Source organism: Danio rerio, chromosome 1 (assembly GCF_049306965.1).
Source record: "Danio rerio strain Tuebingen ecotype United States chromosome 1, GRCz12tu, whole genome shotgun sequence".
Classification (NCBI taxonomy): domain Eukaryota; kingdom Metazoa; phylum Chordata; class Actinopteri; order Cypriniformes; family Danionidae; genus Danio; species Danio rerio.
The window spans coordinates 39,997,833-40,020,840 of NC_133176.1; the positions used below are offsets into that span (position 1 = coordinate 39,997,833).

Below are 23,008 nucleotides of genomic sequence, written 5' to 3' on the forward strand. Positions count from 1 at the left end.
TTATAACCATTCAAGATTTTTTTTAATTAAACCAAAAATAGTACACTTACTTAAATACAGATGCTTTTTTGTTTGTTTGTTTTAGCCCGCTCCATAGTTTACACATTACTGTACTATACTTATGCTAAAAAGGCAATAATGGTACAACATTCCTGACCATTATCACCAATAAAGCCTAGGAAAAAAGACATCAGTGTATTGTAAACCGATGGGTTCAAATATTCCTTTCCAGTTATTAAAGAAGAATAAGTTAATTTATAGTTTTGTAACTATAAAATTGTTTTAAATTCAAAATTAAACATGAACATCAGTGTAAAACCTATGAATAGTGGAAAAACATGTTTCTGTAATTGTGTACCTGGATCACTTTTGCCATGGCCTCTTTAGGCTTTAAAAAAACTTATCCCTTGGGTTTTTACCTTTTAACAAAAACTTTCCTCCTTTCCCACGGCTGTTGCAATTTCTAGCCAAGAATTGTTGGTTGTTTGGTTATCTCTATGATCACGGTTCATATGTCTGTACAGGCATACTGTTTCAGACAAAATCTCTTCAAAGTGTTTCATACTCAACTCAAATCAAAAACGGCACTGCACATACTGTTTTCTCGAGTCTCGCAAAAAAAAATAATGCGCTCCGCCAGCAGAAATCATGTTGGGTGCACCCAAAGCAAACCTCCCCAAACTCTGCAATGACGTCACATTTGCCGCGCGCACTTAAGCGAAATAGGGGACGTGTCGAGTATAAACCAGGCTTACCATTTAAGTTATTGCTAGTATGAATAACGCAGCAGCCACATCGGTTGGCCTAAATCTTTTTTTTTTAAACATAATTATTACTTAAAGCCCATAAAGGCATAAAAAATAAGGAAGCATAAGAGAATCTTTTTTTTTTTTCCTATTTGAGGAAAAAATGAGAAAATCTTTTTTGAATGTGTTTGATATTTAAAACCAACTTGAGGACAGTTAATTTACTATTTACCTTAAATTAGAAGTCTAGTGGAAAATTCCTATAATGTGTCATTCGTCATGTGAATTCATTTGAACTACATTCCCATTTTTATTTTACGTTTCCATTTTCTCTTTTTTTCTTTCCATGCCATTCTTGCTGCTTGCTGTGACAGTGTCTCCATCCTCTGAGAGTGCAGGCCTGTGTAATGATGAGACATCAGTGGGCAGTAATGAGTCAGTCTCCTCCCAGTCATCCAATGCCTCTGGAACGCCTCCTGAGAAATCCAAGAATCACCACACTACCATTAGCACATCCCTGCAAGAAGGCACTGGGTATGTAGCAAATGCTCTCTTCTCTCTCACAAAAAAAAAAGAAATGTAGTTAATTTACTTTATATTTAAAACTAAAAGTTTTTTATATATAAAAAAAAATAATAATTTTGATGTACTTTCCTTTTTAGCTTAAATGTATGTAAAGCTATAATATAATACAGCTATAAAGTTTTAATATAAATATACATAAAAAGCAAAAGCCGCTAAACGCCATTTCCACCAAAAAAGAGATAATGACACTGAGTGAATGCTTTAGGCATATAGTACACCATCAACAAATAGATTTGCTTCAAAACTGAATCACAGCATTAGCGTATTGAGAAATGACAGTTTGTTGGCAAAAGCCGCTACACGCCACTTCCCTTTGACAGCAAAAGCCCGAGAACCGCGTGAATCGAATCATATGTTTTCAATATGTTAATTTCAATATGTTATTTTATATGGATACTTTCTGAAGAAAACGGAATAAACGGAATCAACTTTTTTTAAAGACGGAGTTTGGTGAACTAGATGAGCCTGTCCGACTGTCAGTGAATGGCAAATTAAAATGTCCCTTACCTCACAACACACTGTACAGTCGGAAGTGCAGCATACATTCATATATATATATTTTTTTTTTTTTGCGCAGTGGCACTACTTTGATTGAGTCAGATTTACTTTAAATTAAACAATAACTGCGCTTTGCGAAAGACAGAGCTAAGATGCCCTTCTTTTACCAAGACCTTAAGTAGTGTGAGAATGAATGAATGACAGCCTCTACAATTGTCCTAGAAGCATCCCCTTTTTGCCCAGTAGGCCAAAATTGTGTTTTATTTGCTAATGTAAGCAATTTAAAATATATATATATAATGTATTAAACTATACATTATTTGTATCACTTCATAATACCCATACATCTGATAAGCTTTTATATTAATGGACAGATATTGAGGTTTCATAATGTTTTACACTACATTATTTCAATATAACAAGCAATAACAAAAAAATATCAGAAATGACAACAGATTGTTGTGAATCCACTCCATTGATAATTTGGTGGTGTGCTTTGGGTCATTGTCCTGCTGGAAGATGAACCGTCGCCCTAGTCTGAGGTCAAGAGCACTCTCAAGCAGGTTTTCATTCAGGATTTCTCTGTACATTGCTGCATTCATCTTTCCCTCTATCCTGACTAGTCTTCCAGTTCCTGCTGCTGAAAAACATCCCCATAGCATGATGCTGCCACCTCCATGCTTCACTGTAGGGATGGTATTAGCCTGGGGATTAGCCAATGCCCTTTCCCCCCCAATCATTTAGCTTAGATGGTCAGCCAACTCTAGGAAGAGTCCTGATTATTAAGGTTTTTTTATAATCAATACTTGCAACAATTAAAAAAAAATATGTTTTCACATTGTCATTTTGGGGTATTGTGTGTAAAATTTTGAGGAAATTTGAATTTTGGAATAAGGCTATAACATAAAAAAAATCTATAACAAAAAATATCGCCATCAATCTATTCTCAAATTTGGGTTGGAAGCTGGGTCTATTCTATGCAAGCTATGATGACTTTCACCTTGATATTTTAGCATGGATGTACTGTTTACCTGACCAGTGTCAAAAAAAGTGCCCTTCTAAATCAAATCAGCAGGATGCTCTTTTGGATCTTTCACTTACTTTGAAGACTCTACTGACTATGTTTATATGGACATCTGCAATTTAGTTATTTGCCTTAATAGACAATACTATAATTAAGGTGTTTACATGAAGTGCTTTCATGTAAGAGTTTCTTGTAATTTTAGGTGACTTAAACTGCAGTTCAGCAGGTTCTATTTTTAGTTTCACTTTAACTCATTTGATTCATGCCCCCATGACAAGCTGGGCTATTAGACTCAAATAATACCCCTTTACTGACAGCCGCGTGTGTGTATCTAGTTTGATGTATTGTGGTGTTTATTTTAATAATGCCACTAATATATGCATAATCTACGTCTTAATTCCATTTCTGTTTAGTTATGACTTTAGTCGGATTAAAGTAATCAAAAATCGCTGTTTCTGTAGGCCTACAGTTCAAAAATCATGTTTAACTGAATGAACAGTTAACAGAAGTAAACCTTTTGAACATAATTTGTTTTCATCACCAATTATCATAGTAGAACAGTTTCTTAAGCAGTTTGTGATGCATTTTGGAAACAGGAGATAACCCCCTGAACCCTTGTTAACTGGATTTAAGCTGGCGTTAAATATTATATTAGATGAGACGCTGCATTGGCAACTTGAAATATGGATAAATTGGTTAAGGAAGAAAGAAAGAAGTAAATAAAGGAAGAGAAATGCATATCAAATGCACATCCATCCATCAGAATATATTGTATGTAGATCTAAATATCACTAAAATTAACTTGTAAGGAAAAAAGATAAATAATCAAAAATAATTTATTGTACTTTATTAACTTTTTAAAATAATTTTTATTTCAGCAGAAACTCTACCTCTTGTATAGCCTGGCCAACCCTTCAGCTCTACCTTATTCACTTCCAGAGTTTGTTTGTTTGTGTGTGTGTGTGTGTTTTCTCTTGTATTTTGTTTTGAGCTCAAGCCTGTGCTTGTCAGCTTGAGTTAGTTCTTGGACTGAGAGTTTCATCCAGTGCCAGTGTTGTTTGCCAGAGGTTTTGCCTCTGGTTTTTCAGCTCTTTCGCAGCCCTTCAGATGCTTTGTGTTTGTTTGGGGCTTCTTGCATTGAATCCTAATAGAGGCCTGCCACATTGTGCAGACTCACCTGTAAATAAACGTCATTCATCGCTATATCTGTTCGCCATTTTTTCCGGTTTGCATCCAATTTTGTTCTCACTTATTTAACCAAACCACAACCTCCATTTGTCCTGCAACTTCTTGATCTCTCAATTAACCGCTGATGTGGCCACATTCCCTAGTTTCCCCATACATTCGTTTTTGAGCGCATGCTGCTCTCTCTTCTTGGCCTGCGGTCTTGTGCGCAGACGGAGCTGGTCTTATGTAACCCTCTGCTTCTCTCCCTGCCGTTTCCCACTCTCTGCCATCAGAGGAAGCGGCTCCCTGTGCGCCTGTAAATCCTGCCTGCTGTTTGTCCGAGGGACAGGTGGCCGCGGTCCTATCCCGTAAACACTATTGACACAGAGAGATGTTTGCCTTGTTTACCCTTCTAGTGGGCGCTGTCGCTCGCAGAGCTCCTCTTGTCCATATGTCAAGAGGTTGTCACCTGTTATCCTGTAAATCTTTCAGCCACTGGCCTTGTAGAAGTGCACAACTTATAGTGATGCTGTATTAGTGATCTACACTGTAAAAAAAAAAAAAGTCCATGATATTCAATGGTAAAAAAAAAAAAGTTGCTTCATTTTATGACTTTATATCACCACATTACATTATGGTTCAGTTTTTACATGTGAAACAAAGCTGTGTTGTGTAGATGTTAGTACTTCAAAACATTTGTGTTTATCTTTAAATTAATGAAATATGGTAATTTACTGTGATATTTAAATAATTATTTCCTATACCTACCATATTTTTACCCTCAAATTCCAGCAACCACTGCTGCCTTTATGCTGTACATTTTACAAATGAATTTTTTAGAGAGTTAGCAAGTTAAACTTTCAGTGTATTTATAAAGCACGTTAATAGAACAAAGGTTGTACACAGTTTTGTACATATGCAATACAAAAGAAAAATAACAATAAACTAAATTTAAGTAAACATTTTCATAAAACAAATATATATTAATAAAATTCCATTTTTACTCAATAACCTAATAGCACACAGACCACAAATCGAACCTCAGCCTTAACAATTAATACTAGTCTATTAGATCATTAAAAACGCACTCATACAAGGTTAAATACTACCGTAAAATAGTATGTTTTATCTGTATTTAAACTCTCTGAGAATGGAGTATTGGCTAATATAAAGAGGCAGGTCATTCCACAACCAATGAAATTTGCTGCAATGGAATTATGTCTTTTTTTTTCATTTCTCACAAAACAGAGGCTTCATACAAATATTGCAAATACTTGCGTATAAATGTTAATTACTAGCCTTTCTATGAAAATAATTTGATAATAACTGTAAATCAATGATAAAAATTGTTCAAAATAGCCTACTGTAACATCTGCAATTATATAAAATAAATAAATGCAATATGTATATACAAATACAGACCCTTACATTCTCCGAAATGTTACCAATTACAGAAACACTACACACAGCATACGTTTAGTCCTTATTTGTGTTTAAAAACAACAGACACATAGTCAGTGCAAACCTCTCATCTGTATCTTATTCTTTGCCAGCAAATTTAGCCTCTTGTTATAAAGTATTTCCGTCATTCCAAGTTCATAATAGTCCAAAAGGCGATTGATAATAGAGTTACATGGCAGAAACAATCATTTGTTGTTGTTTTTTTCAGGCTTCTCCTTTGTTTTTTCACGCTTCACTCTGGCGTTTGTCCATTTCTCAAAGGATGTCAGAAGCACTTCAATAATCATGTGCACGTAATATAATCAGCTCAAGAAGTTTGTTATTTCAAATATAGACACGCGACGAGCAATCACAGCTCTATAGAGAAAGTGAAACCACTTGCACTTTTAGATGGCCTCTTAAATAATAACAAGACACATGGTAGATTCTGCTCTTCTTCTTAACTTTGCAGCTGTTCATCAAGACGATGACAAGGTTTGTTTGAGCTCAGGTTGACCATGGATTGTTATTATATGTATATATTATTATGATTTTGTATGGTTTAAAATGGTTAATGGTTTTGGCCATTAAGGCACATTGTTGACGTGTTGCTATTTTTAGGCAACTAAAATGTATATGTGTTATTTAAAGTGTGAGCGGTGCATTTGGTATGCTATAAATGTCACATACAATGGCATTTGAACTCACACTGGTAACAATTAAAACAGAATAAAGCATGTAATCAGCACCTGAGGTGATTATTGTCATTGTAGTTTATGCTGTTTTTCAGCCATGATGTTGCAGAAATAGAAACAATTAATAAAATAGAAACGTTACGTGACACTGTCACAGATGTTTAGGACAAAAACTCCTTTTACCGTCAAAAAGATTAGGTTTTCATTTCACAACACTATGTTGCATGTAGTCGGAACATGGTGTAATAATGTAAAGCTACTTTCTTTTAAAGCATTCAACTGCACAAAGTAGCATAAATCTAAACCTGACTTTGCTTGAGTGTTGTGCAAAACTACTGATATTTTCTAAATATCTATAATGCAGCTGGTCAAATGCTTTCTTAACTGTTGTTTTCCCAACTGATGTAAGCTTAGTCATGTCTCTGGTATTGAGAGGAAAATGCACATTTACATCTAAATGCTGATAAAAGTAAACTGTTGCTCATATATTTCAAACTGCTTTTTACCTAAATATGAATAACAGAATAATTGGACTTTGCTGTGAATTCATTTTTGACAAAGTTGTGTGTACAGTAACATTTAAGAAACTAGAGAGCACAATTCTGTATGGGTTCAGCAAGCAACCAGTGCTCAAACAGATCCATTCTGACTGACTGCATTGTGATCTGCTTTGCTGGATTTTTATGATGATGTTATTACTTTCAAGCGTGTCATACTTCTTATGTTGTCATTTATCTATATTTCATGTTATCAGTTTTTTTTATTTTTTTTCAATTAAAGTTGTTAGATATACAGTAGACTAATAAGCCGGATTTAAAGTCAAATCTGAATTGAATCTGAATTGAACTAAAATCGAATCAACGTGACTCAACTGTTTACCTGAATCTCATTAGTAATACATTAAAAGTTTGCTTCGCCAGGCTGTGCAGCTACGTGAGACACAGATTGCTATGTTTAATACAGACAGCTCATTGAAATTGCATGCATGCCATCTGTATCATCCTAGAAATGATGGATTAAAACTTTAATCAAATTGAGTATAATTCAGTGATAATTATAATTGCAGTTTTGGGGGGATTTTCATTTTATTATTTTGTGGTGAAATTATGAATTATCCAAGATCAGTAAGCAAAACTTAAATGAGGTTCACTGAGTTGTTAAACAGCCAGTCAGTGTTTTCTTTTAAATCCTAAGTCCTTTATTGCCTCTTCCAAATAGCATACTTATTTAAGAATCATAAAATTAGACGTAGAATGCAATATAATTCTAAGTGCTATTTTTAATAGCTCTAAATGAGCATGATTTCCTCGGTTCGGCTTAGTTGTAATTGTGGAAGCATTATTTTGGGGCAAAACCATTTTCCTGCAGTTCTGGTTGTTACCCAGGCAACCATATTGGATTTTATTTATCTTTTTCCCCCTCTTCATTTAGTTTTTCTTCAGATTTTGATGATTACAGTGTGTAAACATATTTTTTTCTCTTTTTTCCCCCCTCTTAAGTGACTCTAGTTACCCTGGTGACATCTGATGTTTAATGTTACACATTAGTATGACCTTGATTTGAAATAATGTGTGTTGTGTGTGTGTGTGTGTGTGTGTGTGTGTGTGTGTGTGTGTGTGTGTGTGTGTGTGTGTGTGTGTGTGTGTGTGTGTGTATAGAGTATTAGGCTGGACTCAAGCGGCTGCTGTGATGTGTGTGTGTGTGTGTGAGAGGGAGAGGTTAATGAGTGGATTTGCTGCACTGCAGCGCTGCTGTAGTCTCATGCTGATGTGCAGCAGCTGAGGACTCAAAGACCCACTGCAGAGTCATAAATCACTGTATCTCTCTCCCTCTATACATACTGTACATGTATATATATTTCTTTCTTTTCCTCTGTCTCTCCTGCTGGACTTCACTTCTCCTCATTTGCCCCTGTGCTGCCAATATTCCTGCTCCTGTGAGTCCTTGACACTCCTCACCTTCAAGCACACACATTTCTCTTCCGCATTCTCTTGAGTTTTCCAAACCACTCTTACTCAAAAGTAATTAAGAGCATGGCTTTGTTTTAACAGCTAGCTGTGCTGGTGTATTCTGGATTCAAGTAAAGCTCTATTGGGTATTTAAGGCCATAATGTATAATAGAAGTAATTAAGTTTTTTAACACTTATGTGTGTATGTGGTGACAAAACAGGTAATTTTGCTCACATTTTAAGATTATAAGTTAGGGCTGTAACGATACACGATATGAAATCGAAATCACGACACTCAGATCTTGAGTTTGCTTCCTGCTTTGCTACTGTTCGGACGTCTTTGCCTACTGCTCCGCTCCTTGCACTCCTGCTTTTTTATTTTATAATCTATTTTTAACTTGAGCCTATCAGCACAGTGCTCAAACGAAACAGCTTGAAGATCAACATCGAATCTACAAACTTTCTGGAGTACAACTTTACTTTTATTTAGAGGAATTATCGTCTAAACAATCCTCCCGCTACCAGCTGCTTTCATTCCTGAGACGGGAAAACACGGCTGTGAAAATGGCTCTGGATCATATTGATTTGGAATCTCACTGCTGCACCAACTGCCACAAACTTTTACAAAAGATTGCAGTTCTTGAAACAAAGTTACTTGCGATCCAACCAGAACTGCCGAATTACACAGGACCGGTTCATCGTGGAGCCTCACAGCATTCAGCCGGTAAGCCCTATAAATCTACTCCAGCTACTGTTTTGAGAACAGAAAAACAGATTGAAACTGTTGAAAATCAGCGTGAACTATGGCATAAACAAGGTGCGAGACCAAAGGGTACTCGTGGGGTCAGATCACGAAGGTCATACGCTGCTGCATTAGCGTTCTCTACCCCAAATACAGCTCGGACTCAAATACAGCTTCAGAACAGATATGAAGTTTTGAGTAATATGGGTGAAGATTCCCCAAATGCAGTCAGACAGAGATCGCATGACTCAGCAATTAACTTTGCTCTGAACAGAGGCTCAAGGCCGACTAGACAGCGGCATTCTGCTCCGATCGCAACAGAGATAAGAACATTGATTGTTGGAGATTCAATAATCAAAAATTTTAGGAGCAGAGATACCATGACATACTGCTTTCCTCATGCTACAGTTTCTGATATAAATAAAGAACTTGAGAACATATTAAGGAAACATGAGACTGCAAAACGGATTATCATCCATGTGGGGAAGAATGATATTCGGAAGGAGCAGTCAGAACTGCTCAAGAGAGATTTCTGTGAGCTCTTGGAAACAGTTGAAAGATTGAAAATTCAGCCGTTCATCAGTGGACCACTCCCTGCAAGAGGGACAAATATGTTTTCAAGGCTCCTTGGTCTAAATGCATGGCTGCAGAAAACATGTAACATGAAAAGACTGAATTTCATTGACAACTTCAATCTCTTCTGGAACCAAAGACAGCTGTTTATATCAGACGGCCTTCATCCAAACAAGCTAGGTGCAAAAGTGCTGAAAGACAACATCCTCTTCTCCCTCCATCATCCATCAGCTGTGTATGCCACTGAACTGAATGACACACACACACCTAGCAAATGTCCGGATGATCACAGGAATTCAAATCAGCTCCTGAGTGGACTTGTGGCTGACGCATCCTACAAGGACAGAGATAACACCACGCAGCCACAACAACCGCCGATAACGGACAAACTGCTGTCTGCACCCTGCACACTGAGCTCAACACAGGCAGACTGTGATGCATCAGAACAGCATCAAGTCTCAGCACTCATTGATGATCCCCAGGAAAACAGCCAGGTAAACATATCTCAGCAGCCAGAAACCCCAGACCCACAGCCTCTGTCACCGGACACGTTCTCATTGTCATCTTGCTCGCCTCTCTTGGATTTTTCAAAAAAGATGGAGGAACTGGTGTGTGCTGGAACTAAACTCTCACACTCCATTGCTGCTAGCCCCCAGTTAGCAACCAAAAGTCAGCAAGCCACACGCCCATCTCTAAGCCCACCTCGCCCTACACCTAGGAAAGGCCTCAGGTCTTTGCGACAGCGCCAGGTCCCAAAAAACACCTCATCTTTAGCTGGTGAACTTAAAAACTGCCATTGATGTGTCTCGGGGGCCTGCTTAGGTAACAGTGTCTTTATCAGATGTTTACAGAACAAGCAGGAACCCAGTGTGTCTGTAGCTTTCTCTACGCAGATATGTGTCTTATTACGTGACAGAAAACCAAAGACTCTTTCAGACCGTATAGCAAATCATTCAAATCTGGTGTCTATTAAATGTATATCTGAGACTTCTGTAGTGAAAACGACTAAAACTGTTAAGTTAGCACTTCTAAACATCAGATCACTCAACAATAAGTCACTTTTAGTCAATGATTTTATCAACACAAATTGCCTTGATTTTATGCTTTTAAATGAAACTTGGCTAGATGACAGTTGTAGCGCAGCAGTTCTGAATGAAGCAGCTCCTTTAAACTTTGACTTTTTGAGTGTTTGCAGAGTTAATAGGAGAGGTGGAGGTATCGCTGCCCTGTTTAAAGATGTGTATGAATGTAAACAAGTGTCATTTGGTGACTATCTGTCTTTTGAATATCTGAGTATAGCACTAAAAGGGTCTCCACGCATCTTACTAATCATTATCTACAGACCTCCAAAATATTCTCCAGCTTTTATTGATGATTTTACAGAGCTTTTATCAATAGTAACATCTGAATATGATTATTTTAGTATTGCTGGGGATTTTAATATTCACATTGATAATCCAGAAATCAATGCTGTAAAAGAACTGATGACTGTTTTTAACACTTTTAATCTGACTCAGCATGTTCAAGGACCCACACACAATCGTGGACACACTCTTGATCTACTTATAACTAAAGGTTTACACATTTCATCGACTGTTGTTAAGGATGTGGCACTATCTGATCATTTCTGTATTCTCTTTGATATATTGATCACTCCAGCTATTAAAGACAGATCTGTCTCTGTCAGAAAGAGATGCATAAATGAGAACACTAGTGAGCAGTTTATGAAGGCCATATCGCTGGCACCAAGTATATCTGCAGACTCTGTTGATTCTCTCCTTGATTTGTTTAATTCTAAAATTGAAAATGTAATAAATGACATCGCTCCTGTTAAAGTTAGGAAGAAAACTGGCAAAGAGAGAGTCCCTTGGAGAAACTCAAGAGCAGTCCAAATGAAGAAAAGACAATGCAGGAAAGCTGAGCGTATGTGGAGAAAGACGAAACTAGTAGTCCATTATAATATCTATAAAGACCGTCTTCAGGCTTTTAATGTGGAACTAAAAACTGCTAGACAGACTTTCTTTTCAAACCTTATAAACAACAATGTAAATAATGCTCGCACACTCTTTGCAACAGTAGAGAGGCTCACAAACCCCCCCAGTCGGATTCCCAGTGAGCTACTCTCTGTAAGCAAATGTAATGAATTTGCTAATTTCTTTACTGATAAAATCAATAATATCAGAAAGGCAATCAGCTCATCCAATCAGCCAAGTTGTGTCGATATCAAACAAACTCAACCACAACTTGAGAAGTCAGACATTATGTCTGATTTCATGGCAATTAACGGTAAAATCTTAGAAGAGATGGTGCAAATTATAAAAACATCAACCTGCAGTCTTGACACGCTCCCCACATCATTCTTCAAAACGGTGTTTACCTGTTTAGAAATGGATCTCCTAAAAGTGGTAAATGCTTCACTTCTATCAGGGATTTTTCCAAACTCACTTAAAACTGCAGTTGTTAAACCCCTCTTGAAGAAGAGCAATCTGGATAACACCCTATTGAACAATTACAGGCCAATCTCAAATCTCCCTTTCATTGGCAAAATCATTGAAAAAGTTGTTTTTAACCAGGTTAACAAGTTCTTAAACTTCAGGGGGTGTTTAGACAATTTTCAATCTGGTTTCAGAGCACATCACAGTACAGAGAGCGCTCTTATAAAGATAATCAATGATATACGTCTAAACACAGATTCAGGTAAAATAACAGTGCTGGTATTGTTGGATCTCAGTGCTGCATTTGACACTGTCGATCACAGCATACTTCTGGATAGGCTGGAAAACTGGGTTGGGCTGTCTGGGACAGTCCTCAAATGGTTCAGATCTTACCTTGAAGGGAGAGGTTACTATGTCAGTATAGGTGATCATAGGTCGAGGTGGACACCCATGACATGTGGAGTCCCACAAGGCTCGATTCTGGCACCTCTCCTGTTCAACCTTTACATGCTCCCTCTGAGCCAAATAATGAGAAAGAATCAAATCTCCTACCACAGCTATGCTGATGACACTCAGATCTACCTAGCCTTAGTGCCTAATGACTACAGCCCCATTGACACCCTCTGCCAATGTATTGATGAAATTAAAAATTGGATGTGCCAAAACTTTCTTCAGTTAAACAAAGAGAAAACTGAAGTCATTGCGTTTGGGAACAGAGATGAGGTTCTCAAGGTGAATGCGTACCTTGGCTCTAAAGGTCAAACGACAAAAAATAAGGTCAAGAATCTTGGTGTGACGCTGGAGTCAGATCTGAGTTTCAACAGTCATGTCAAAGCAGTCAGTAAATCAGCATACTATCATCTCAAAAACATAGCAAGAATCAGATGCTTTGTTTCTAGTGAAGACTTAGAGAAACTTGTTCATGCTTTTATCAGCAGCAGGGTGGATTACTGTAATGGACTCCTCACTGGTCTTCCCAAAAAGACAGTCAGACAGTTGCAGCTCATCCAGAATGCTGCAGCCAGAATTCTGACCAGAAGCAGAAAATCAGAGCACATCACACCTGTCCTCAGGTCTCTACACTGGCTGCCAGTTACATTCAGAATAGATTTTAAAGTATTATTACTGGTCTATAAATCACTAAATGGCCAAGGACCTCAATACATTACAGATATGCTCACTGAATACAAACCTAACAGATCACTCAGATCTTTAGGATCATATAAACTAGAAGTTCCAAGAGTTCAGTCTAAGCAGGGTGAATCTGCCTTCAGCCACTATGCCCCTCACTGCTGGAATCAGCTTCCAGAAATGATCAGATGTGCTCCAACATTAGGCACATTCAAATCAAGACTGAAAACACATCTGTTTAGCTGTGCCTTTACTGAATGAGCACTGTGCTGCGTCCGACAGATCGCACTATTATGTTTTTCGTTTTCTTTTTCATTCTTTTATAACCTATTTTAACTCATTTTAATTTGTTTTTATCTGTTTTTAATATTTTTTATTGTCTGCATTTTATTTTCCTAAACTTGTCTTTTTTATTCCTGTTTATGTAAAGCACTTTGAATTGCCACTGTGTATGAAATGTGCTATATAAATAAACTTGCCTTGCCTTGCCTTGCCTTGCCTTGCCTATGATCCTGTGTCGCGGTTTGATAAGGGAGAATCGCGACACACCCCGTGACTACCTTTTCAATAACGTCACGCGTGCCTGCAAAAGTTGAGCTAGTTGAAGAAGAACGTGAGGAAACACTTTTTTTCGCTCGACATTACGTGCACTGCTCCGTTTAAGCCCTCGCAATATGCGTTTAACCGGGAGAGCTCGCACGGAGCTCTTAGTAAGGGACCGTCTGAATGTGTCAGGAATATCAAAAACAAAACCAACGTAACCCCGCTTGACAACAGACAATGGCAGAAATAGTGCCAATGTTGTCAAAGCATTGTTGTTAATGTGGCTGCGCAGAGAGGGATGGGCGTTCACCAGATGCCCCGACTCCTCTGCAGAGGAAACTTTTCTGTTACCGTGCTGTGCGCTTTCTGTTTAACCATTTGGGAGTTAACGTTACGTGCTGACTGACAGGTGCGCGATGCGTGAGGCCAGGAAACAGGATGAAGCTTTCAGTTAAGATGAACACCGTTTCTATAGTCATATACTTTATTTATAGATAAAGGTATATGGCTCTGTATATAATCACTCTTGCTGGAGTTTATAGCCATTTCGCTTCAGGATGCATTAATGCATTAATAAATATGAATTAATTATTTAAATGAAAATAATTTAGGGCAGTCCTATTTATTTTATTCATTTTATTTAGATTATTCTGCTCTTCCGTGCTAAACACTGCAGGTGCGTAAAGATGCTCTGTTGTTCTGTTCTGTTATTAATATGCTAGCATTTAAAAATAAATCAGTAGTTTAAAATGCAATATTTAATGTATCAGACACAAAATAGACACGTCAATTTGTTTAATATAAAATTAATAGCCTAGTAATCTGACCAGCTAACCGTTAATAACCGATTAATGAGCGGTGGTTGTCGGTTAGCAAAATTAACCGAAATGAGCATCCCTAGTAAGAGAACTTGATTGAAAAAGAATTTTCAACATGCTTGAACCATCTACACAATGGAGTTCAGTTCTGTTTGGTTTTTCAACAGTATTTTGTTACAAAGAAAACAAAAGTGATATAAACTTTGGTTATTTATTTATTTTATATATGGCTATTTATATTGTTAATAATTTGCATAGTTAATATTGTTATTTGAAGTTCAGTTTATAAAGATTTTTCAAATGTTATTTAATAAAAAATAGTTTTAAAAATCTTTTTTTTTTCCCACCCCACACGAAAAAAAAAAATCGTGATACGAACCGAATCGTGGGTTTGGTGTATCGTTACAGTCCTATTATAAGGCTGTACTGCATGAAATGCCATCAGTCTACAGAGATTTTCAAGTGTTTCTTTCAAGTGTTTCTCTTCCAGAGTACTGTTGTGTTTGCGATAAGGAAAAACGGCAAACACATACGGGCATTTCTTTCTTTCTTTCTTTCTTTCTTTCTTTCTTTCTTTCTTTCTTTCTTTCTTTCTTTCTTTCTTTCTTTCTTTCCTTCTTTCTTTCCTTCCTTCCTTCCTTCTTTCCTTCTTGCTTTATTTATTCTCTTTCTTTCTTTCTTTCTTTCTTTCTTTCTTTCCTTCTTTCTTTCCTTCCTTCCCTCCTTCTTTCCTTCTTGCTTTATTTATTCTCTTTCTTTCTTTCTTTCTTTCTTTCTTTCTTTCTTTCTTTCTTTCTTTCTTTCTTTCTTTATTTTTACCAAACTAGTAGTAACGAAAACAGGAGAAACAGATGTTCACAGATGGCCAAACAAAAAGTAACTCAGGGTTATACAGAGAGTGGCCTATACAAAATGCATACATTCCTGATTTGTGAGTCCCATCTTACACTAATTACACTACAGCTAAATGGTATAAATACAGCACTACAGCATACAAAAGAGAGAGATCGACTTAGAATATCACTCACCACCTGTCTAATGTTTTGATCAGCTGTTTTACGCAGATCCTTTCTCTTCTAAGGGTTTATTATGCAGTCTCTGTCGCAATCGTTTGGATGAACAACATCAACCGTCTTTGCTCTGCTCAATAACAAACCGATGGATCCTAACGCGATTACAATAGCTTTCCTTCACAATGATATTCTAACACCAAGACTGCAGTAATGGATACTGAAAGTGTTACTTTGCTATTACAAGAATAATTTAAATTAAATCTATTTAAACAGAAAGCAGATGTTTTTAATGGTAATTATATACCAAATTATGGTTGTTTCTAATGCATTTAACACCTTCAAATACATTAAAATGGTGCAAATATAGTTTAGACTTGGCACAGCTTATTACCACAAAACCTAAATATTGTATTTTGCATAGTTTCGTCCGGCATTTAAAGAAAGTTACAGAACTGCATGGAAATTCATGGAAAAACTTCTACCTTAAAGCTGTGTTGGCCTATACCTACTAAAGAAGAACATGCACGGTATACACACACAACAAACAAAAATATTATCTTTAATGTGCATGAAAACAGCACTGTGATTGTACTGAATTGCGTTTATGCATAATACAATACCTACTGATCAGTGTGTCTGAAGCACACATACATGGTTTATTTGTGCTTCAGTAATCACAAACTGTATTCCACACAGCCCAGTGCTCCTGCTCTTCAGAAACAGCAACTCTTCAGCTCGTTTTAGAGTGAAACAGACACTGGAATTACAGTAAAACCAGAATCTGGCTGCAAGTCACCGTTGTCTCTGCCATCTCTGATGTAACCAGCCTGACTTTCTTTACATTAGCACAGTTTTGGACTGGTTGTTTGAATGCATATTTGATGGAAAACTTTCTTATAGTTTAGAGGCTTAAAAGTATCTGATTCCAAATAAAGAAGTGAAATGGCTGTAAGGGGTAACTGGAAATTTCTGCCTATCAAGATTGCAGGTGTTTGTTTCATTATAGAGGCTCGCAGTGATAAACCTTGACTACTTGGATCCATAAAATTACATTCAAGATGTTGTACGGAATTGGTATTGGTGATTGATCTATTTTTTTCCAAATTCACTGACACAGTTTTGCAGTTTTCAGCAATGCTAGTTGTTCAATTTTGTGTATTGATTAAAAATGTGTCGATGTTAATCATAATCATGGTCTCAAATTATCTATATTAATTGCTAATTTAAAATACACCATTTAAAAGGTTAATATCCAGTGTTGAAATAAAGAAATGACAATCTAGTTTAAGAAAACAGAGCCTCTTGTTTAACCTTAATATTTTTCATAGTAGAGTATTTTTAACTTACCATCTATTAGCTTCATTTTACTCCAAGGTAGTTTTGGTTACTTACTGATGCTCAGTGGTCTCCAGTAAATGCAATAAATGTCTTTTGCAAATGGACCCACTTTATTTATTTATTTATTTATTTATTTATTTATTTATTTATTTATTTATTTGTTTGTTTGTTTGTTTGTTTGTGTATTTTTAGTTTTTCTATCAATAGTTTCTAAATAGTGACTGCATGGCTGTGTTCATGGGTCTGTTTATATCCATATAGTGATGGAATGAGTTCATTTGTGGTGAGTTCATTTTGTGGTTGATTAAAAAAAAAAAAAAAATTGGAAAGATTTGGTGCACTCATCCAGTCCTTTGACAAGCCTACATCATGTCTTGATACATCATATATTATCATGTTATTAGGGGTGTGATAATTGGGTTCACGAGAAAGAGATGGGATTTTTACAGTATTTTTAAGAAATTATGAAATCTATAAATGGAAATAGTCTTTGTGACAGTGACATGTGCAACACTGAGGCAGCCTGGATTGCCAGGTGTGTGCAAAGCACTTGATTTTTGATACAAATCCAGTTCTGCCTCTTCTCTGCTAATTTCACTTTACCTCAACAAAAAATTTCATCATGATTTAATCTCACAAGATCTCGTCACACCCCTACATATTATCCATCACACAATGATATGACTGCAATAACGACTGGGCTCAAACCGTATTATTATTACTAATTATTATGTTAACTTGTTTAATTTGTGTTCAGCATGATTAATCAATTGCATTAATGCGTTCACTAGAGATTCATGATCTATATCAGCAACTATATTGATATCACCCAATACATTTTTAACATCATTAATTGTTAATATTATTACTATTCATCTCATAACCAGTTACGTTGATTTTTTTTTTTTTATTATTTTTTAATTAATGTATTATTTATGCTCGTTGAAAGTCTTTTTTGTGCTTGCTGCTGGCCAGTAAGTTTTTTATCGTCACCTCTGTGACATCACATAAAACTGCTGAGCGCCTTACAACAGCTAATGGTGCTATACTAGAGAGAAGATAAGATGTCAGTGGTGTGGGAGTTTTTTGGTCGTGAAAAAAAAAGAGGACACCAGACTTGCAAGAGAAACAGGCTTATGTGTGAGAAAGCTGAAATCATTCTCTTCATTAAAAAAACAAAACATCCTACTCTTACATCCTCTTCGGAAGTAGCCAGACACTCCTGTGACATTTCTAGTTGGCCTTTCTGTTAAGATTCAAATGTATTGTTCATTAATGAAGTTCAGAGATCAGCTCAAACTTTCAATATGTTTTTATAATAATAATAATATATTAATAATATATATATATATATATATATATATATATATATATATATATATATATATATATATATATATATATATATATATATATATATATATTATATTAAGGAAAATATTGTTCACTGAATGTTTTTTGTGTAACCATAAAGAAAAAATTGAAAAAAAAAAAAAATTATATTTATTAGCATGTATATATTGGCTATAAACCTTCAAATCTAAAGAGTTATATAAGAAATATCATATTTATATTTGTCAGCCTAAATATTGGCTGCCAACCTTTAAATCTAAAGAGTTATATTAAAAATATCATATTTATGTTTATTGGCCATCAACCTCCAAATCTAAAAAAGTTATAAAAAATAAATGACTGTCCTATTAAAAACCCATCTCATACATTTTGACAACTAGCTTAGACCTTGTTTAGCAAATTGAATGTGGTTCCACAAATAACTATTAATGAATTTAATACTTTTTACCTAATATGCTTCAATGGTTTTCCTGTTTAGACATTGGTTTAACTGATTAATACATAATATTATTGTTTTTAGTAATTTGAATATGTATGTTTATTTAAACCCTATTTAGTTAAAGGTATATGTAAACAGTATGACTTTTTTGACAGCATCGTTATTTCGTGCTAGCTTGGTTCTGGTTTTGACTGTTCCTGATCTAAAGTGCTCATTTGCATTATTTGCAGTTTATAAATCCTTTAGATTCTCGATTTGTCCTTCAGACAATGAATGGGTTTCCTCATAACCTTCACATCTGTCTGAGTATGCCTTAGAGGAATAATGATGTGGATGTCTGTTTTTTGTCATCGATATGTCTCTCATGTCTCTTTATTTGTATAAAAAAGTTTTACCTTTTCTAATATCCTAAAATTAATTGTAAAATGTAGCAAAATTGTAAAAAGTCCAAGCATGGGTCACTATCTGAGTTGCATTTTTTCTTTCTTACTGACAGTCTTTCTAGACTAGCCATTTTTTACACTTCATGAATTTATGTATCTCTTTTTTTTTGTTGTTGAACAGGATATGCACTGCAACAGCGTCATGGATGAATTCTGCCTCCCCTGCTTCTCTAACACCGGTGAAACATGGATCAGTCAGAACAGAGAAGAATAAACCCGAGGAAAGGTGCGGTGTAAAGTCTTTCCCCTGCATTATATTCTCATCTACACCTCCTTTCTCATAGAATGTAATTAATTTGTTCCAATCTGCTGCTTTAAGTGTCAGGTTGGCCGGTTTTGGCTCAACCTTTCCTCACGCGCACTCTCTCTCACTGTCTCATTGATTCTTTCACTCGCACTCCAAGTCTCACTTAAGCTCTCAGCCTCAGGCTATTAACTCAATCACACATGCATTCACTCACTCGCAAAGTCTTCATCTGTCATTGTTTAGCCTCCGACTCGCACACTTACCAACTTTTCCTTACCTCCTACATGCCGCCACAACTCTGCACGCCTCTCTCTCTCTCCCTCTCCCTCTCTCTGTCATCTCTGCTTTCTCAGCTCTATTTCCGATTCTACACCTGTACACGCACAAACACACAGATTTTTTTTTCCTCCTCACTTTCCAGGCAAGGGCCATTGCAATGATCTATGGTTCCGATCCAGACACAAAGATGCATTAACTTTCCATCCTATAAAATGAGTGATGCCCAGTGGCAGGTGATCAGACTCATTCTATTTAAAGTCTTTTAATCTGTTAAAAAGCTGTTGGCAGAAAACGACTGACCTTCAGAAGTCAAGTCTTTCTTATGTTGCAGTTTTAAAGAGCACGTTGTCTTTAGAGCTGCTGCAGTAACTTTCTGGATTCCGAGTGCTGGTCTGAATTCTGTATTAACTTCGGGACACATTGTTTTGAGGGAGTTAAAACATTCAGCAGATTTCAACAAAACATTCAAGTGTCAAAAGGTGTTAAGTACAAGTGAAGAGAGTCTGGAGCGCAGTGTTGCTGTATCCAGTAACTGCACATCAGTTTTATATATACACTATTTCACCTAAACCTTTGGCACACCTTCCAATTTATTGGATTTTAGGGGTTCCACTCACTTCCATGGCCACGGTTGTTAAATAAAACACATGAGCATGCAGACTGCTTCTAAAATCATTTGTGATAGAATGGGTCACTCTCAGGAGCTTGAATTCAAGCATGGTACTGTGATTGGCTAAGTCCATTCGTGAAATTACTCCACTATTAAATATTCCATGGTCAACTTTTAGATTTCTATTGGAACTAAGGGGAAGCATTTGGCAATTCAGCCATTCAGTGGTAAGCCATGTAAAATCACAGCCCGTTTAAACGAATACGCTTTAGTTTTAAAACAGCATTTTAGAATGAAAACGATCCACATCCACACTGGCGTTTTACCTAGCGTTTCTGAACAAATCTCCGTCCACACTACACCGCTGAAAATGCACATCACATGACCACTCACACTCTGGCATGCACTACAGCGTATGAGCATGTCTGAGCTCCAGGCAGTCAGCGGGTACTTTGAGCACAGAACCCCAGGTGAGAGCTGTGCATGCCGAACAGTTCATCAAGGATCTTCTGCTGGATCGCATCTCACTATAGTTGTTAAACGTGATATTTAAGTCATCTTGTATTCTATATCTAACGACTTTGGTCTTTTGAATCTATTGTTCTCAGGTAATGTGTTTAGGGTGAGCGCAAAGATAAGGTAATATATTAATTTATGTCACCACGTACACTGATTCTTATTTGACTGATTGCTTGGCATTATTTCCTATAATGCATTACCTAATTGTACTTTATACTTTTATAATGGCCATTATTGATTATTTTAACTGATATTCAGCTAAAGAAAGAGTGTATTCCATATTTTTCACTGAAAATGAAAAGGCAGTTATGTTATAGGCCCCGTTTTGTTTAAAAATGGGCATACTGTAAAGATAACGGTCAGATAAATATGTAGTTACACAATGTCTTAACATTTTTGGTGTCTATTAAGTTGTTAATATCAAAATAAAATAGGCAGTTCCTGATATCATGTTTTCATTTTATTGTTAAGATAGTGAAACAGCGTAGCCAGGGTGATGTGAATGATGTTATAAAGTACGCTGTTCCTTTGATTTGCCTGACGTGTCTTTGGGAGTTTGTTTTTCATATCAAACTTGTGAAATCTAAACTTTTTTTAAAATGAAAATGGCCTCTTTAGCCTTTCCAAAATGCTCAGTTTTCCGATCTCGAAAACTACGGGGTTGTGTGGATGGAAGATGTAACTGTAGCTAAACTTATGCGTTTTAAAACTAAAACGTATTAGTGTAAACAAGGCCAGTGAGATCACATAAAACAGTGTGTATAGAGCTTCAAGGAATGCATTTTCCTGGCCGAGCAGCTACATCCAACCTTACATCACCAAGTGTGATGCAAACAGTACTTGACTGATTGCATTTTGCCAAGTGTAAGGTGTGGTGGAGGGGGAATGTGGTGTTTTTCATGAGTTGGGATGGCCTCTTAGTTGCAGTGAAATTAATTCTTAATGCTTCATACTCCCAACTTTGTGGGGAAAGTTTGGGGATGACCACTTCCTGTTTCAACATGACTGTGTACCAATGCAAAAGACAAACAAGTCCATAAAGTCATAGGTGAGTGAGTTTGGTGTGGAGAAACTCAGAGGGCTCTATTTTGACGGTCCATGCGCGAAACGGAAAGTGCAGGGCGCAAACGCTTTCAGGGCATGTCAGAATCCATATTTGCCAATTTAAGGACGGGAAAACCCACTTTGCACCGTTGCGCATGGTCCAAAAGGGTTGAGTTTATTTTCTTTATGAGTTATAGGTGTGTTTTGAGAATAAACCAATCAGAGTCTGATCCCCCATTCCCTTTAAGAGCCAGCTGCGTCGCGCCATAAGCGCATTTGCTATTTACATGACATAAAGTAAGTGGAAGTGGAAAAACTGAGCATTTCACAAGCAAACAGTTAACAATTAAAAGTTTTTATTTATTTATTTTTTTTTTTAAACAGATCATCTACCGCACAAGAAAGAGATAAATAATCTACTTTCACTTTCGCTCTCGTGGATAGGGAAACCTTTACGCACAGACATCAATTAGCCTATAAATAATCAATTTTGTTTGTTAAGCGCAAATATTTATTTCAAAACTATTTCTAAATTCAGTTCTAATTTCCAGCAAACGAATTAATGAGTTTAGACTGGGTTTGTTTTGGTCTAATGAAAAATCTATTATAGTTTCTCAAAATGGCAACGCACCAGCAGTGTGCTTCAGAACGCCTTCGTTTTTAGACCAGAACGCCTATGGGCGCACAAATGAGCGCAAATGCATTTGCTATTTAAAGAGCGTAGCGCAACGCCTCAAAACGACTCTTACGCCAAGCTGAAACTAGCAAACAAGTATTGCGCCGCGCCTTGCACCACATTGTGCCGGTTGTATGATAGGGCCCAGAGTCATGCTTAGAGTCCTGACCTTAACCCAATAAAACACCTTTGGGCAACTTAGAGCAGAGACTGTAAGGCCTTCTCGTCTAACATCAGTGCCTTAAAGTATCTGGGGGGCTTAAAATGTCTTAAACGTCAAAAACAAATTATAAGGCCTTAAAGTCCTAAATTCACAGAAATATTGTCTTGTTGGTCATTTTAAACAGGTCTTAATTTTCTTTTTTTTTTGTGAAGTCAATCAGTCCAAACATACATCCAATTACCAACAACACATCTCAATAAAACTTTTAGCAAAACTATTATTCATACCTAATATTAGATCAGTCTGTTGTGTATACATTTAGTTTTAAAGAGTTTTTTTTTTTTTTTTAGGTTATGTTAAAGAAAAGTATGTAAACAACTAAGATTGACTTGTTTTGAAACATCATTTAAAATATATGGTAAACAAATGATTAACTAGATTTTTTTCTGCTGGGTCATTACAAAATCCTTAGCGTTTAGTCCCATAGAACTCTGAAATTTCATTCTTCATGGTCTTAAAAAGGTCTTATAAAGTCTTA

At 36.4% G+C, this 23,008-nt stretch overlaps 1 protein-coding gene across 1 annotated transcript in view; it reads left to right on the plus strand.

Annotated features, from left to right (window-relative positions):
* arhgap10 (Rho GTPase activating protein 10) overlaps positions 1-23,008 on the plus strand; it is a 130,820-nt gene that overhangs the window by 102,400 nt on the left and 5,412 nt on the right. The window contains 2 exon segments of the mRNA NM_001045250.1: positions 1,121-1,280; positions 19,054-19,158. Of these exon segments, the coding sequence (NP_001038715.1) occupies positions 1,121-1,280; positions 19,054-19,158 (265 nt within the window).